This window comes from Gymnoscopelus braueri (genome assembly GCF_963280865.1).
Source record: "Gymnoscopelus braueri genome assembly, chromosome: 6".
NCBI classification, from domain to species: domain Eukaryota; kingdom Metazoa; phylum Chordata; class Actinopteri; order Myctophiformes; family Myctophidae; genus Gymnoscopelus; species Gymnoscopelus braueri.
The window spans coordinates 16,191,014-16,207,788 of record NC_137607.1 but is presented as its reverse complement, the minus strand read 5'-3'; the positions used below and the strand labels follow the sequence as shown (position 1 = coordinate 16,207,788).

The 16,775-nt window shown below is 41.3% G+C and overlaps 1 protein-coding gene across 1 annotated transcript; it reads left to right on the top strand.

Moving 5' to 3' along the window:
- The first annotated feature begins 1,650 nt into the window (after positions 1-1,650).
- Positions 1,651-15,607, top strand: LOC308087330 (DEP domain-containing protein 1A-like). Its single transcript, XM_080431108.1, has 12 exons — positions 1,651-1,840; positions 3,666-3,931; positions 5,241-5,385; positions 6,175-6,299; positions 6,658-6,788; positions 6,906-6,953; positions 8,096-8,233; positions 9,523-10,623; positions 13,379-13,551; positions 13,845-14,021; positions 14,672-14,872; positions 15,255-15,607. Exons 1-12 carry the CDS (start codon positions 1,790-1,792, stop codon positions 15,390-15,392), a joined length of 2,694 nt encoding a protein of 897 aa, XP_080287234.1. The 5' UTR covers positions 1,651-1,789; the 3' UTR covers positions 15,393-15,607.
- The last annotated feature ends 1,168 nt before the right edge of the window (positions 15,608-16,775 follow it).

Genomic DNA, 16,775 nt, shown 5'->3' with positions numbered 1-16,775 from the left:
GTCTATGACATAGACCCTATCTTTGGGCATAACTGACATCGCTTGCTCCATAATTATATGGATATGACTGACATCACCATAATGACACTAGCACTGCAACCACAAGTTTCCTAGGGAATTATGAGAATCACTTCCTGTCGTCAGGCATTCAATTCCATTCAACAGGAAGTGTTGACCCCATAGGGTTTGTCAATCTCAGCTGCACAGTCAGTTTTTATCACGTTGTTGCTGACTATGTTGCTTTGCTGCTGCTATTTGTGCAAATAAATAAAACAAAACCCAAAAACAAAATAGTAGGCTATGTACTGTCTTGCCTTGTTTGTGTCTTCTATTTATTTATTTTTCCATGAATCTTATTATTTTTCTTACATCAATGCCACTGACTTTGAGGCCCAATCTTGGCATGCATCCATCTGCTCTCTCAACAGGACTACTAGTACAGGACAATGCTATTGTTAAAGCAGTCAATCACTCTCCTCTGTGTGCATTTGCATGTCTATGGCAGTAGGCCTGGGATACCCATCCTTCCCCTCTTCTACTCTCATGATCCCCGTACTCATCCCTCTATCCCTCTTCTATCCCCCACCGTGGTTCCTTTCTCCATGCTCTCCTCTCCTCTGCTGTGCGCCTTTCTGGTTTTACAAGAATGCCCTCCTCCCACATTCCTGTGACTGTCCCCAAGTATTGGTATCAAAATGTACTTAAAGTACAAAAGTAAAAGTACTCATTTTGCAGAATGGCCCATTTCACAAGTTATCATAGGTCTAAAATGTATTTAAAAAATAGCAGATCTACACTACAAGCTTACATCGCAACGCATTGTGAGCTTGTAGATCTGCTATTTCCAAATGGCCGAAATGTATATGGCTGAAGTGGTTAATGTATGCTATGTAATAATAATCACAATCTACAAAGTAACTAGTAACTAACGTTTTCAAATACTTTTTGTTGAGTAAAAGTATAATAAAAGTATCCTAATATTTGCCTCTGAGAGTAGAAGAAAAAGTACTGAAATTTGGAAATACTCCAGTAAAGCAAAAAATACCCCAACATTTTACTTAAGTACAGTACTTTAGCCTTTAGGTTGCAGAATTAGACATTCTCATGTATCTTATGGAAGAACTGTTTTTGGCTGCATGCAAAGTTATATATATATTTAAAAAAAAAATATATATATATATATATATATATATATATATATATTTTTTTTTATACTACTTTTATACTATTTAAAATACTGCTTTTAAAAGTACAAATCTACTATTAGCCTAAAGGCCACATGTCGCACAAACGGATGTTTTGTTTGCCTCCCCCCTTCCCCCTTCCCCCCCCCCCCCCGACTGTGCTCTGAAAGCCCGGTTTATACTTCGTCGATCGACGGTTTCGCGGGCTGAAAACAGCCCGACCTACAAGCTCACACCGCGGCCTGGAGGCGACGCACTGTGAGCTTATAGGTCTGCTGTTGCTATTTCGTGCGACGACGCATAAATTACCAGCCACGTAAAGACTGGTGACGCAAGGTTACCAGTCACGTGATTCGCGCACCGTCCAATCATGTGGCAGAAAAACACACGGCTGGTAATTTTGAACAGAAGAACGCAGAGCATTCAGCATTCAGCATTGGGGTAGAGACTGGACTAAAGACTGAAGGCGGATCCATCCATGTGTAAAGTTAGTTTGTACAGTAAGAAGAGACTCTCAGTCTTTATGGATCGACCAGACACTCAGACAGTGGTAGGGTCAGATGATTCACATTTATAAATCATAACTTCATGTTGTTTTGATAAGCATGATGAGTTCCCATGTTATCACCCCGGGCCCCTACAGAGCCACTAAACTGGTAAGTTATAACTTTACATCAATGGCGAGCTGTAAACTAACGTAAGAAGTAACTGAACTTAGCGGCTAACACCCAATCTAGGTGATATTAACGGAACTACATGTTTGATTGACTGTGATTAGTAGTATCTTTTGTGTTAAACCGAAGCTTTTGCTGCTTTTAACGTTGGTGTGAATTCTAACAGTGGTGTAAAGTAACTTAAGTACATTTACTCAAGTACTCTACTTAAGTACAATTTTAAGGTATTTATTTGATTTTTAATGGTCAATACTTTTACTGTTTTCAAAAGATTTTTGATACATTACATTTTGAACATGTGAAATGGGATATTCTGCATAATGTGTACTTTCACTTTTGGTACTTTAAGTAGATTTTGATACTTTTGTTCTTTTACTCAAGTACATTTTGCATACGGGACTTCTACTTGTAACAGAGTATTTCTACATTGCAGTATTGATACTTTTACTTAAGTAGAACATGTGAGTACTTCTTCCATCACTGAATTCTAAGCTATAGACTAGAACACTACACCACAGCTGAGGGCATTTTGCTTTGAAGACTTTGGAGAATTATATTTTTTATTATTATGATTTAGTGGGATGCACAGAATTCTACATGAAGATGGATTAAGTAATAAATTGTGCCCAAATCCACATTGAGGATAAAGCAAAAATGTGTTCTCGCTCAAAGCTGTACTACAGTTGACATGGAAAGAATGCTACACCCCCACAAATACTGTGTGTGTGTGTGTGTGTGTGTGTGTGTGTGTGTGTGTGTGTGTGTGTGTGTGTGTGTGTGTGTGTGTGTGGACAGACACATTCAAGTAATTGTGAGATTTACCTTACTTACTTATTAGGATTATCATGAACCGGGGGCCTACATGCTAAAATCAAGAGATTGGTATTTATGTATTTCCTTTGGGGTCGGTGCTAAAAAACGTTTTAAGAAAGAACCCCCACAGTGAACATGAGCAGAATTATATCATTGGCTCCTAGCTAGGTCACACAGTCTGAACTTTCTGATGCACTATAAAATCCTGACTGTTAATTGAACACACATAAGGGTCCATTTGGTTTCCATTTGTAGACTTAAATTGACTGCTGGCTGTTTTCTTGTTCTCGTAACACTTAGACCATTCAATCCGGGAACATATCTGTGTCATTTTAGATTTCTTTGGCTATTCAAAAATAGCAGATATACAAGACTTGTGCAAATCTTTGAATATATATATATATATATATATATATATATATATAATTATTTTTTTAAAGCGAACATTTGTAACTAAAATCTTTGCTTCTGGGGGTTCCTGGAACAAAACATTTTTAGATGGGGATCCGTGGCCAAATATATATCTAAAAAATGTTTTCTAAATCCTAACAGTATGTTGCTATATCAGTGGTGCTCCAACCTTTCATTGTCAAGGACCCCCAAAATGATATGTATTTGGCCGCAGACCCCCACCTCAAAATATGTTGTTCCAGGGACCCCCAGAAGCACAGATCGGAGTTAGAAATGTTCGCTTTAAAAAATGTATATATATATTCAGATTTGCCAAAAGAAATTATGATTTTTCAAAAAAATGCATATCTACAAGCTCATAGGGCTTCACTCGGTGCAGCGCTATGAGCTTGTACATCTGCTATTTTTTAATAGCCACAGAAATCTTATAATGACACAGATGCGTTCCCGGTCTCAATGGATTAAATGAACACTAATGGTTTTACTGTGTGTAGGTAGGGAGATGGTTGCACTGAATCACAAAGTCCTGAGGTTCCTTGTTGTGCATAATTTACTTTGATAAAACTCTTTTGTTTCCCTCCAGTGGAATGAGGTGACCAGGCTGTTCCGGTCAGGCATGCCCCTGAGGAAGCACCGTCTGCATTTCCGGGTCCACGCCGCCTGCTTCACCGCCACTGCTGCCGTGGACTGGTTACACCAGCTGCTCTGTAGTAACAGTAACTTTGGCCCGGACGTTACCAGGCAACAGACGGTGCAACTCCTGAAGAAGTTTCTCAAGAACCATGTGATTGAGGACGTGAAGGGGCGCTGGGGAACAGACGATTTTGAGGAGAACACCATATTGTACAGGTATACGAAGCAGACAGGCGTCAGTAATGGATCTCATTGACCACTTGAACCCTAGCACCTGCAGGCGTGTCGTGAGCTTGCAGATTGGCTATTTTTGGTAAAGAGATTTATTTTCTGTAGAGGGAAAAAAAGAGTGCAGAGCCAACTCAGGTCGAGTTTACTAAGTATAGATGGTTTAATATATATCCAGGAAAGCATCTGTGTCATTTGTATATTTCTTTGGCTATTCAAAGATAATAGATATACAAGCTCATATGAGCTATGAGCTTGGTCGCGGACCCCCACCTCAAAATATGTTGTTCCAGGGACTCCCCAGAAGCAAAGATTTGAGTTACAAATGTTCGCTTTAGAAAATATATATATTCAAAGATTTGCACAAATGTTCATGATTTTTGAATAGCCAAAGTATAAAATAAATAATAATGGCTATAGCTAAAATCCAAAATGACACAGATGCGTTCCCGGATTGAGTGAGTTAGCAGGGGACTCCCTGAGGGGAGGGGAGAAGTTGAACCACTGTTCTAGCAGAAGGATAATGATGTGTTTGACAAAGCTGCAGGGCTAACTAGTGACGGTTGTCAAGGTTTTATTGTTGAGAAAATAATGGGGCCATTGTTTATTGACTCTTCCAGCAAGGCATTTCACAAACTAGTTACACTAGCAACTTAGTGTGAAATCAACGCTGTGTCTGCTCAGCTGTAATGTGCTACTCTGCAAACACTGGAGCCACAGCAAGCAAACTATACAACCTTTTCTGCATTATGTACTCGCAACTCAAATACTTTTTTCATATCAAACTTATATGCCAGTGGTTTTCAACCCTTTACATATCAAGGTCCATTATTTATTTGTCATTTGAGCCACGGACCACCGTTTGATGAGCCTCTGCAAGACTTAAGATATTTTATTTTGTTGTTGTTGGATAACATTTTATCCACAATTCCATGCTGTATTGATGTTGGTACCATTAGGAGAGATGATAGGCAAACGTTGATCAAAATAACTATCCTTCTACATTCTCTAATTGTGTAGACTTCTTGTAAATTAACTAGTATGTTTAACAATCATTTAACTATAAAGAGTGTAAAATGAAACCAAATCATTTTACACTCTTAAGAGTTAAAGATCTATAAGGGTCCATTTGGTTACCAACTCTCCATCATGGGGACCACCTGGAACTCCCCGGACCACTGGTTGAGATTGAGAACCACTGTTATACGCCAATAGTTTTAGATGGCGGTTCCATTGGTGATGCCACAATCTAGGCACTTTTCTGTCCTGTTTCCATTCCTTTTCTTTCTTATCCCAGGTTTCCAACCACCTCTCCTTTGAAACCCATTCCATGCCCGGCCCCAACCGCAGCCACTAGCTCTATTAAGAAGAGGTCTTCCTTCAGGGACAAGGATGGCTTCTTCAGGTTCAAGAGCATTAAGAAGCACGATAAAGAGACACAGGTGAGCCTGACTGGACCAACACAATGTCTAAAACATATATGTAACACTCCATTTGAAGATTTTCATGTATTCTTCTAACTGCTTACTCGTTTACCTGCCTACATAGTGCCTATCCACTTACAATGTTCATCTAAGAGCCAGGAGCCTCTAGTTTGAAGGTGGTAACGCTAATATTTATTAGGAATTTTGACACAGCAGCTCTGCCGGTACAGCGGGCACTAACGGACTATACTGTAGGTGGGCCAAATCAAGAGGGAGAACCCACCACAGGAACAATGGCTTTTTTACAGTTTGTCTGCCCTAGTATCCAGTCTATGCGGTTCGAGTAAATAAAGCAGAATAGGGGTGTAGTATTTGTTTACCATCTAGTAATATGGCTGCCACTAATGTGGCCACTAATGCATTAGTCAAACTTGCTCATTATCAGTGGAATATTGCCTCCAAAACCCACATCAGAACGCCACACCTATGGTGACTGTTTAAGACAGCGCGATGCGTTGTGAGCTTGTAGATTGGCTATTTTCGAGTACGCCTTATGTGGTTATATGTGTTTATTATTATTTTGTTTGCTTATAAGTTAATTCTTCTCGAATAGAAACTTTGATCAAATCTAAGTTTTTCAAATTGATTAGAAAATGTTTGCAAAATATCGGTCAAAACATCAGTAATTGGCGGTCTAGGAGTCTCCAAAATCGGGATTAGCATCGGACCCAAAAATGCTGGCAGTGGTCGGGCTAAAAATGTTTTATCTGGGCTTAATTTGACTTTGGCTATTGCTTACTTTTTCAGGAAAATGTAGATCCTGCAGTCCAGGCACAGGAAGAGGAAGTGAGTCAGCCAGAGAAGCCAGCCCAACAACGAGCACTGACCGAGGAGGATGAACAGGAGCTCTGGAGAGACATTACCCTGACACAGTACGAGCACACACACACACACACATCGTGTATTACATAAATATGATTTGAGCATGTCGAAACTGTAAAGGGAAGGGTTTTGTATTGCGCATTTCATGCACAAAAGCCATTCAGGGTGATTTACAATAGGCGTTTACAATGTAGTTACAATAGTCTGGAGTAGTCAGAGTTCAGTTGGCGCAAACCTGAGATTCTTTCGACGTTTGCCTTAGCCTTAGGTTTTGATAGTCTGTTTGGCAATATCATACCAAGAGATTTAAGCATTACAATGTATGGAGATTAAAATACATAAAGGGGTGTAAAATATGTTTTTAAATGACTTGCTGTGTGTGTGTGTGTGTGTGTGTGTGTGTTTCAGTCTACAGAAGATTCTGGGTCTGGCGTCACTAGATGAGGTTTTAGATCAGCGTCATGTTAACCCACAGAACATCATCCATAACGTGACCAGAGTCAATAAGCATGGAGTAGTCACACTGGACGACAAGACCAGTAAGTGTAATAATGGCTGGCTGACTGCTTGCCTGCAAATTACCTATAAATTACTTTAGTTTAGTTCTGTCGTTTACCCGTTCTACCAGTCTGACCTGTCAATCATCTGTCTTCTAGACGACCTCCCCCACTGGGTTCTGTCTGCCATGAAGAGTCTGGCCAACTGTAAGTTGCAGGAAGCACATTATACTCTTAATGTATCTTTATTTGTGTATATCAAAATTGTTATTAACCCATTAAAACCAGGAACGCATCTGTGTAACCACTTTAACCACTATTTTATACTAGGCTATTCAAAAATAGCAGATATACAAATGTCCTTGACATGAAAAAGTTTGAGAACATTTGATATTATAGCAACATAGGTTTAAAAAAAAAAACGGATTTAGAAGACATTTGTAGAATCCCCAGAAGCAAAGATTTGAGTTACAAATTTTAAAAAAAATGTATAAAATGTATATTCAAAGATTTGCACACGTTTGCAATGTTGCCGTATACAGTATGTAGCAACATTATTTTTTTGTAATTTATTTGAATAAAAAGTTAGATTTTTCAGAAAAGGTAGGTCAGGATTTAGAAGGCTTTTTTAGAATCGGCCTCAGGTCTAAATGGGTTAAGTACGGTAAATATCGGCAGCTACATACATCATGCTTGTTTGACCCATAACCTGAGGCTGATTCTACAAATCGTTAGCCTCCTAGCATAATTGCCTAACTCACTTTTTGGTCAAATTGACATTTTTGCCTTGCTCAATAAGGCCGGATGAATCAGCAGTTTTAGGAGAGTAGAGTTTAGGCAGATATAAATAAAGGCAGATAAACATGACTTAGGCAAGTCATCTAGGTGACTTAGGCAGAAAGTGATTTTTGTTTGTTTTATCTCTCCTGAAAACCTCAAAAATATGTGCTATGAGGCTAACGAAATGCTTTCTAAACCAGTAGTTCTCAAACTTTTTCGAGCAAAGACACCCAACATAATATGTATTTGGCGCCGGACCCCAATCTGAAAATGCTTTGTGCCAGGGACCCCCAGAAGAGACGATCTGTGTTAAAAAATATATATCCAATATTTTTGTTTTTAATGTTCAAAAATGGCAGATGTACAAGCTGTTGTATGACCTGCTATTTACCACTGTTCTACTGTTTACGTTGCTATATATATATATATATATATATAGATATATATATAGATATATATAGCTAAAATCTAAAATTACACGGATGCTTTCCCAGTTTTAATGGGTTAATAAATGTAATAATAATCTGTCTATTCCGGTATTATTGCTTTAACCTGTAGTTGCCTTTCAGGGCCGAAGTATGACAGCGGACAGCCGTCCTATCCGGGCTTTGAGAGAGATGTCTTCAAAACGGTGTCTGATTACTTCTACAGCTTACCACAGCCATTACTCACATACCAGCTCTATGAACTGTTTATCAACATACTAGGTAGGTACTTATGGGGGAGGGGGGCGTGTGTATTTGGACTCCTACAGAATTAGGTGCCAGGTGGAGTGTCAATCAAATGGTTGACTATTGATCCTCTACTCAGCGGGGATTTTATTGTATCCAATTACTGCTCATGATGGAACAATACAAACAATGCCTTAACAGTCCTGATTAGTCGTTGAGGACAGAGGATGGAGTGCACTAGGACTTCACTGAAGGCAACTGAAGTGTTTGTCCTTTTGGTAAAATTCTAGGCTTAGACAACACACACACAGCCTATTAGAACATGTTCGCACCCCTACTCCAAGCAGTTCAGTTTCAGAAGTGTTATATGCAAGAAAACGGTGTAAAGGAATTGCCAAGTTGCATTGGAAGCTCAGAACTTTCATGCTGCTCTTTAGTGAGAAATAAATCAATTAGATTTGCCAGCCAATTTTAAAGACGGAAAGACAAATGCAAAAGAAAAAAACCTGAATCATTCTCACATTAACTCTGGTGTAAGTGTTGTCCTGACATTAACACTTTGTCTTCACCCTGCTATCATTTACTCCCTGTTTTCCCTTGTAAAATAAATATACAGTATATGGCTGTTAACGCCTGGCATCAAAAGAGACTTCTAGCTGTCAATTAGGTACACGTTGCCACGACAATGGGAAGAATTTCAGCTTGAAATTAGTTTTAGTCTGCTACATCCAGTGGTTGCAGATTGAAGTTCCACCCTTGAAGATGCTACCTTTACAGATAATATTACAGTTTAACGTATCACTGACTAGAGCTCTCTTAAAATGCCAGTTGAATTTTCTTTTTAATCATAACCACTGTGTACTCTATGGTGGGGTGAGAAGGCAATATACAATTCTAGTTCTATATGGCCTTCAAAATAGATGGGTTGATAACTCGGACACACTTTTCCTACAGGGTTCTGGAGCACAAATACTCTAGATGTGCTATGTTGATGTTGTCACTGTATGTGCATTGACCTAACAGTGCCTGCTGTTCGTTTTTGTTGTTATTTATATCCTAACAAAGATTTGGGTTATTTTTCTCATTGAGCCTTAACAGTATTCTATGTGTGGGCCTGCTGTGTCTGTGTCTGTCTGACCAGTGATGATCCTGTATGTACTCAGTACATACTGTATGTATGTATGTTCGTCTGGTTTGAAATGACTAACGCTGCTCCTCTGTCCGCCACTGACATTCTGCCTGCAAACCCTCTCTCTCCCTCTTTTTTCCCCCCCTCTTATCTCGCTCCACCTCGGTCTATTTCCCCCCTCTATGTCACGTACCAGTGCTATGTGGGTACGTGGCAGCGCCCCCTAGACACCAGCGGGGCAAGCGCAAATTGTCTGACCCCCCTTCCTTCCCCCCTCCCGCCAAGACGCCCTTCCACTCCACAGAGTGTCTCCTGCTGTCACTGCTCAGGCAGGGCTCGTGCGACGAGACCGACTCGCCAATGAAAGAGGTTTTCAGCACCCGGGTCCGGTCGCGACTGCACGCTCTGAAAGGCGAGGCCGGCGCCGACAACCGCCAGTTCGGAGGCAGCTGTCTGAGCCTGAGCCAGTCACAACAACAACAACAACAACGCTCGGCCGGTCCCGCCAAGCGTCGCCCCAGGAGCTGCTCATTGGTGGACACGGTCCTGGATGACTCCGCCCCTTTCTCCCAGCAGCTGCTTCTGTCGAATGACAGCCTGGCGGTCGTTAGAGACTTAAAAGGCAGTCTGGATGATGATGCTGCTGCTGCTGCTGCTGCTGCCGCCCTGACGATCCGTAACGGTCCAGAGTCTGCATCGATCTCCTCCTCTACTAACGTACCAGAAGATCCCACCGGAAACCACGGTTTTGTCAATTCCACGGCAGCGATGTCATTCAAACAGAAGTCCCGCCTCCTGCGGCCGCGCAGCATGGGCAGCTGCCTGGACATCGTCGAGGAGACCAGGGAGGAGCCGGTTGCCATGGAGATCAGGGGCCAGTGCCGTGCGGCCAGCTGTTTGAACGTAAACATTCCTGAAGACCAGCCACGTTCCTCCTCCTCATCTTCCCATCCTCCTTCCTCTTCCTCTCGTCCATCCTCATCGTCTTTGTCTTCCTCCCGTACATCCTCCTCCTCCTCCTCCTATCCTGCCTCTGTTCTCTCCCGCCCATCCTCCTGTTCCCCGCCGTCTGCCGTGGCCAGAGCACCTCCTAGGTGTAGACCTCTCTCCACGACCTCCAGTCTGTGGACCCTCCACAATGCTGCAGCGCCTAGCTCTGGCGCTGCTCTTCTAGCCGCCCGGCGCACCCGCAGCTCTCTGGACGTGACTAAGCTGTCCCGGCCCGTTTCACTGTTCAAACCGGCCGCATGTCTGTCCGCCAGCTCCTCTCAGCTCACACAGCCCCACACTGAAAACAGTAAGACACCTCCACCACTGCCTGCCTCTGTTTGCCTGTCTGTGTGTCGTTAATGTCGATGCTGTCTGTGTTGTTGTTAATGTTGATGCATGTCTAACATCATCTAACATCTAACCCACTCTTGCTAGTTAAGTTGCTCAAGATTACTCAAAAAACCTCCTTTGAAAAAATACAATATACAATTTTTAAAACACGGTCAGGGGGTTGAATTGGAGAAGTGGAACAAGGAGTAACTGAGGATTTTCTAAAGCCTAATTTATACTCCATTGCACGACGGCATCACTTAAAAAATCACGTCAAAAATAACAGATTTATAAATAATAGATTAATAACAATTTGACTCGTCATTAGCTTCAGACATAGTGTTATAGTACAGTGGTTCTCAACCTTTTCAAGCGGTGAAAAGGTTGAGAAATAATCATATTTGAACTGGGGACCCCACATTTGGTTTGACTTCGTTCCACAGATAAATATTGTGAAAATAGACGATCTACAAGCTCTCAATGCCTGTGAGCTTGTAGATCTATTTTCTTAAAAGTCCTAAATTGTCACTTCACTATCATCTGTGGACCCCACTGGGGGTCCCGAACCACAGGTTGAGAACCACCGTTATAGTAGATAATATACTATAAATCCATTATTTTCGTCAAACGAGTAACACTGTAGTAGTCGAGCGTCAGATTATAAATGAAGCTTCAGGGTTCCCATGTAAGGTTTTGAATTGAGACATGAATGAAAACATTCCACTGCCAATCTGCCATTTTGGGGTTTTGTGATTATTGGTGCCATACAGCTGTAGGGTGAGATTACAGGCTACTAGCTAAAAGTCATTTCGAGCTGTCATTGTTGTTGGCATACATTTTAGTGAACACTAGTAGCCAACATCCTCTTCTTATGTAGTGAAGAATATAGCTTGTAAAAATGTATACAATTTTAACGTGTCGTGAAGTTTGTTGAAAACATGGTTCCTCTGGTGGTTTTAATGTATTGTGTCTCTAAGGATAATTTTTCCAAATATAAGAAATTCGATCTAAAAAATCTATTTACTCCAGCTATAAAGATGTAGCTTAATTAGGGTGGAGATGTCCAGTGAAAATGTTACAGAATCAAAGGAAAATACGTAGGTGAAAGTGCTGGTCATTCCTTTATAAGCTCAGTGAAACGGCACATTATAACTACCTTAACTTAGTTAGTTATAAAGTGTCTTTGTTATAAGTTGTTATGCATGATATTATTATTATGAGACGCATTATGATGCATTATTTATAATGCATTATAAATGTGATTATAATGCATTATAGACCCAACCTTTAAGTAAAGTGTTACCTCGTAATTAATAATGTGTTAATGATGTGTTGTTCCACTCAGTTTATAATGCATTATGACCAGCACTTATAAATCATATTATAAGTTATAATACTTCATAAACCTTGTTATAAGTTGTTATGCATAATTATGAACATTTATAACAAGCGTTATAATGCATTTAAGTGCATTATAAATTATGCATTACAAATGTGGTTATAACGCATGATAGACCTGACCTTAATATGAAGTCTTACCCATTAGATTGTCATCACAGCTACTCTAATTGACAACACGGATACTGTCATATGTATAAGAGAGACAATCCTATTAGGGCTACTACACTGCAAGATATTTGCTCCGATTATGCTGTCGGGGACCTTTTTTGGCGCTCGCCGTCAAAACCCCCGAGCGGACGCAAGATCGGACTCCGCTCGCCGCCGAGGTTTTGCTCGCTGTGTGTGAAAGGCTATGCGAGACGAACCCGGACGCGATTCCAGTGCTTGCCGATATTTGGCTTTGTCGCCGACTGGAAATCATACAGTATGAATGGAGTTGCACTCACTACCCGAGTAGATCCGTGCTACAGCCAATGAGAGCTCATTACAGCCAGGTGGCTAGGGGAGGGCCGCTCCTGCTCGCAACTAAAAATGTCTTGCCATTTAGTCCCGCATATTACCGTCCAGTCCTGTATAAGCCTGCAATATTTCCATTCAGATCCAAAAACATTACAAAACAGAATGAGAGAGTTAGCGAGGGTGGGGGGTTGTTTATTTGAGTGGAATTGTACACGCAGAGAAATGGTTTGTTTATTTTGCGACGAGCTGCTGCGCACTTAGAATTGGAACACATACGAGAGAGAGAGAAAGGGGGCAAGAGGCTGAGAGAGAAAGAGAGTCTCCGCTCCGCTGTACCCACCCAGTAGGGGAAATTATGTTCTCTGATTGAATGTAGACATAATATTCATATCTTGCTAAGTAAAGCACAGTGGGCGATTTTGCAGGGCCTTTTCCCGACTGCAAATAGCAAAATATCTGTGAAATATCTTCCGATCAATCGTATAGTGTGACAGCCGATTTCAAAAAGAGATTTGTGTAGTGTGAAATACATCTGATGACTCCCCGACGACTTTAAAAGTCGTACAGTGTGTAGCCGCCTTTATGTATTGTTGTTAACTGTAGTCTTAGTGATTAACTATAACATGAATTCATCCATTCATCCATCCATGCCTATAGTGAATGCGATGCAGCAGTGATGGATGAATGTGACTTTGAAGAGTGAATCAGTGTTACTCTTCTGATACTGTGTGTGCGTGCGCGCACATGCTTGTGGTGTGTGTGTGTGTGCGCATGTGGTGTGTGTGCTGTGCGGGAGAAAGAGGGCGCACACACCAGTGCCTATATCTGTGTCAATCTCATTAACCTGTCTTGGTCTGTGTGTGTGCGCGTAGGACTTCTCAAACCACAGTGCGAACGTGTGGCCATTGAGGCCCTGCAGTTGTGCACCCTCCTCCTCCCCCCTTCTTCCCGCAGGAAGCTACAGCTCCTCATGAGGATGATGTCACGGATCAGTCAGAACGTGGACATGCCCCGCCTACACCACGCCATCGGAACACGCACACTGGTGAGGGTGGCTCTCGTTCTTGTTTGAACTCTGAAATATGCATGCACACACATTTTTCTGTATATACACAATCAAAGAAGTTCAGAACCGTTTATATAATCCACTATGTATATTATTTTATGCCTTGCTTTTGTTTACTTTCGCCAAAACATGTCAGATGGTTGAGATTTCAGACTACAAAAAAATATGTGTTTTGTTTGGTTTTCTGATAGTATGCGTCTTCCTTAGTCTGCCACTGTCTGTGTAGTATTATCTATCATGTTTCCATCTAATCTGTTCTCCCTGTATTGCAGATGGTGCATACATTTTCAGCCTGTGTGCTGGGCAGTTCTGAGGAGTGTGATCTGGATGAGTTGTTGGCCACCAGACTAGTGTCCTTCCTCATGGACCATCAGCAGAGCATCCTGTCTGTCCCCGACTACCTGGTCCGTGCCGTCACTGAGCATGTGCAGTACCTCCGCACAGCACAGGTATATTCACGCCATGTAGGCTTCTCAAAGTCCTTGGGGGGGTTCCAGGGGGTCCCCAGCAAAGTGTGTTAATACAGCATCACAATCAGTTTAACCACTTCATCCATTTACATGTTGGCTATTCAAAAATAGCAGATCTACAAGCTCACAGCGCGTCACTTCATGCCGCGCTGCAAGCTTGTACATCTGCTTTTTTTGAACATTTTTTTTTAAATCCCGAAAAGTAACTGTTTTGGAGGCACACACACACACACGAGGCATTATATAGATAGATACTATTCTTCTTCACTTGTGTGACATACAGATTTGATCATTTGATTAACCACTTAAACTCTATATACTTCATTGTATGTCAAATAGCGAAAATAGCCAATCTACAAGCTCACTATGCAACATTGTACAAAAATGTATTTCACCCAATGTTTACACCTGTAAAGCTGTGATGTGAGAAGCTGTGGATAGGCTATTTTTTGCCAAATGTTCACCTATTTTTGCAGAAATGTTGCCTTTATTCTCAGAAGGTTCGCCTATTATGAAATCCCAGAATAGGGATGCTAATTTTGGGCAAAACAGGTCTCACAACACAAACACCTCCCCAGTGACACCACACCACCCTAGGGTTCTTTTCTGACTCTCCTCTCGCCCCATAGCTCCCAGCTGGTAGAGATATGAACGAGAGAGATCTCTGTGGCGGCCCGATGCTTCTCCACGCGTTCTGCAAGCAGATCAGCACCGCCGAGTTTGAAGAGCAAAGAGTGACGTCTTCCCAGAAGGCAATGGCGGAGCTGCTGGAGATCTTGCTGACTGACCAAAACATCACTGAAAAGGAGAGGCGCAAGAAACTCAAGCAGGTACCGTAACCCAGATGCTCTTTTATGTTTGGTCGACAAATTTTAGCAGTAGAGAATTCACAAATATTGAGCACAGGCAGCCATTGTGACTGTCTTAGTGACAAGACACTAGTGTGTGTGTGTGTGTGTGTGTGTGTGTGTGTGTGTGTGTGTGTGTGTGTGTGTGTGTGTGTGTGTGTGTGTGTGTGTGTGTGTGTGTGTGTGTGTGTGTGTGTGTGTGTGTGTGTGTGTGTGTGTGTGTGTGTGTGTGTGTGTGTGTGTCAGATCTACAAATATCTGCTATTTTTGAATAGCCAAAGAAATCTAAAATGACACAAGATGCTATCCCGGTCTAAATGGTGTTAAGTCGGGGGACTTATGGTGATGTTTTGTTTACCCACAGTTCCAGAAACAATACCCAGACATCTACAGCCGTCGGTTCCCTTGTTCAGACAGAGACGACAAGCAGGACGGGAAACCAAAGATCAAACCGCCCCTCCTCAGCATAAAAAAGACCAAAGTGTTCAGCATAAGGAACTGAGTGGTAATTTAAACCCAGAGTTAAACTATATACACTGGAGCTGTTAGTGGAGCGTGTATGAAGACCAAAGTACTTTCTGAACTGCGTCCAGATTCTTAGAGCATGCACGTTTGCAACCTTTTTACAGAGACCATCGATGGGCTTCAGCAACCTGGCTGAAGACAATCTTCCACTGGGATTTTATTCTTTACGTACAGTATTAGGGCATGGCAGTGGCGGCCATTTTCTGGTTCCATCATCGTTCCAAACCCCATTCATTTTTCCCATAGAGATTTCCAAAAATATGTATATCAATCATTGTGTGAAAATAAATTATTGAAAACCGCAAAACAAAAGGTATTTATTAAATATAGTATATCATATAATTAAATATAAAACAAAACTTTTTTCACAGAATAAAATGTTTTATGGTCATGATTCACCAGGATCCTGGATGGCTTGATTCTAGGCTTGAAATAATTGATATAAATATTTTTGGAAATCTCTATGGGAAAAATGAAGGGGGTCTGGAACGATGGAATGGCCAATGCTATGCCCTATACAGGTGGAACTATTGCAGACGTGTCACTGTTGATTGCATGTGTTACAGTAAGTTTGAGAAATCAGTCAGTTGGCGGACTTTATGAAGGAAAAAATGTAATTGCTTGTTTACGCAAAGGCGGGGAAATCAAGCTAACTAAAGCCTTTCTCTTCCTGAAATGGTAGCCACGGTTGTTGCGTGGATAAAAAAATTAAAGGTTGAAATTCATGCTGATGTCATCAGCAGGAAAACGTTCGAGCTATCCACACAGCCCACGTCTGAGACAGTAGACTGATTTATTATTCTTTTTACGTTATACAAATATGCAGCTGCTGTATAACGGGGAGGTGCTAAATTTAACACTGTGTGAATTTGGATGGGATACTTACATTGTGTGTGTGTGTGTGTGTTGAGGTGGGGGGGTTATGTGTCAGCATGTGGTTAGAGCAGTTTGTGACCACAGTTCAGCTCCCATCATTTACAGCCACCTGTATTGGATTCTCTCAGGTGTATTTGTATGATATTGTCATATTGTGAAATCATTGTTTTTACTAACAGTGTCTATGCACACGTGTTCTCTGGGATCCACATTTACAGTATGTTTCTCACAACCACCATTTTCTCATTTATATCCTTGCAACACAGTACATTCTTCAGTGTTAATTAGAATCTAACAAAATGGTTACATTTGTACATTCAGAGTTACAAATGGATAAATGATCACTGAGGATTTTACTGTGTAGCACGTCGGTATGTGTTGCCATGTGTGTTCGCACGATGTTTGGGATAGGATTTTAAAGGTATCACTGGGAAAGATTTGATGATAGCTTTCTTTAATTAGATAAATTATATTGGGAGCCATG

Coding starts and splice junctions, on each gene's coding strand:
- LOC308087330 (XM_080431108.1), top strand. CDS start 1,790: ATGATGAGTTCCCATGTTATCACCCCGGGCCCCTACAGAGCCACTAAA. Junction 5,386..6,174: donor AGCACGATAAAGAGACACAG/GTGAGCCTGACT, acceptor TTACTTTTTCAG/GAAAATGTAGATCCTGCAGT. Junction 13,552..13,844: donor CCATCGGAACACGCACACTG/GTGAGGGTGGCT, acceptor CCTGTATTGCAG/ATGGTGCATACATTTTCAGC.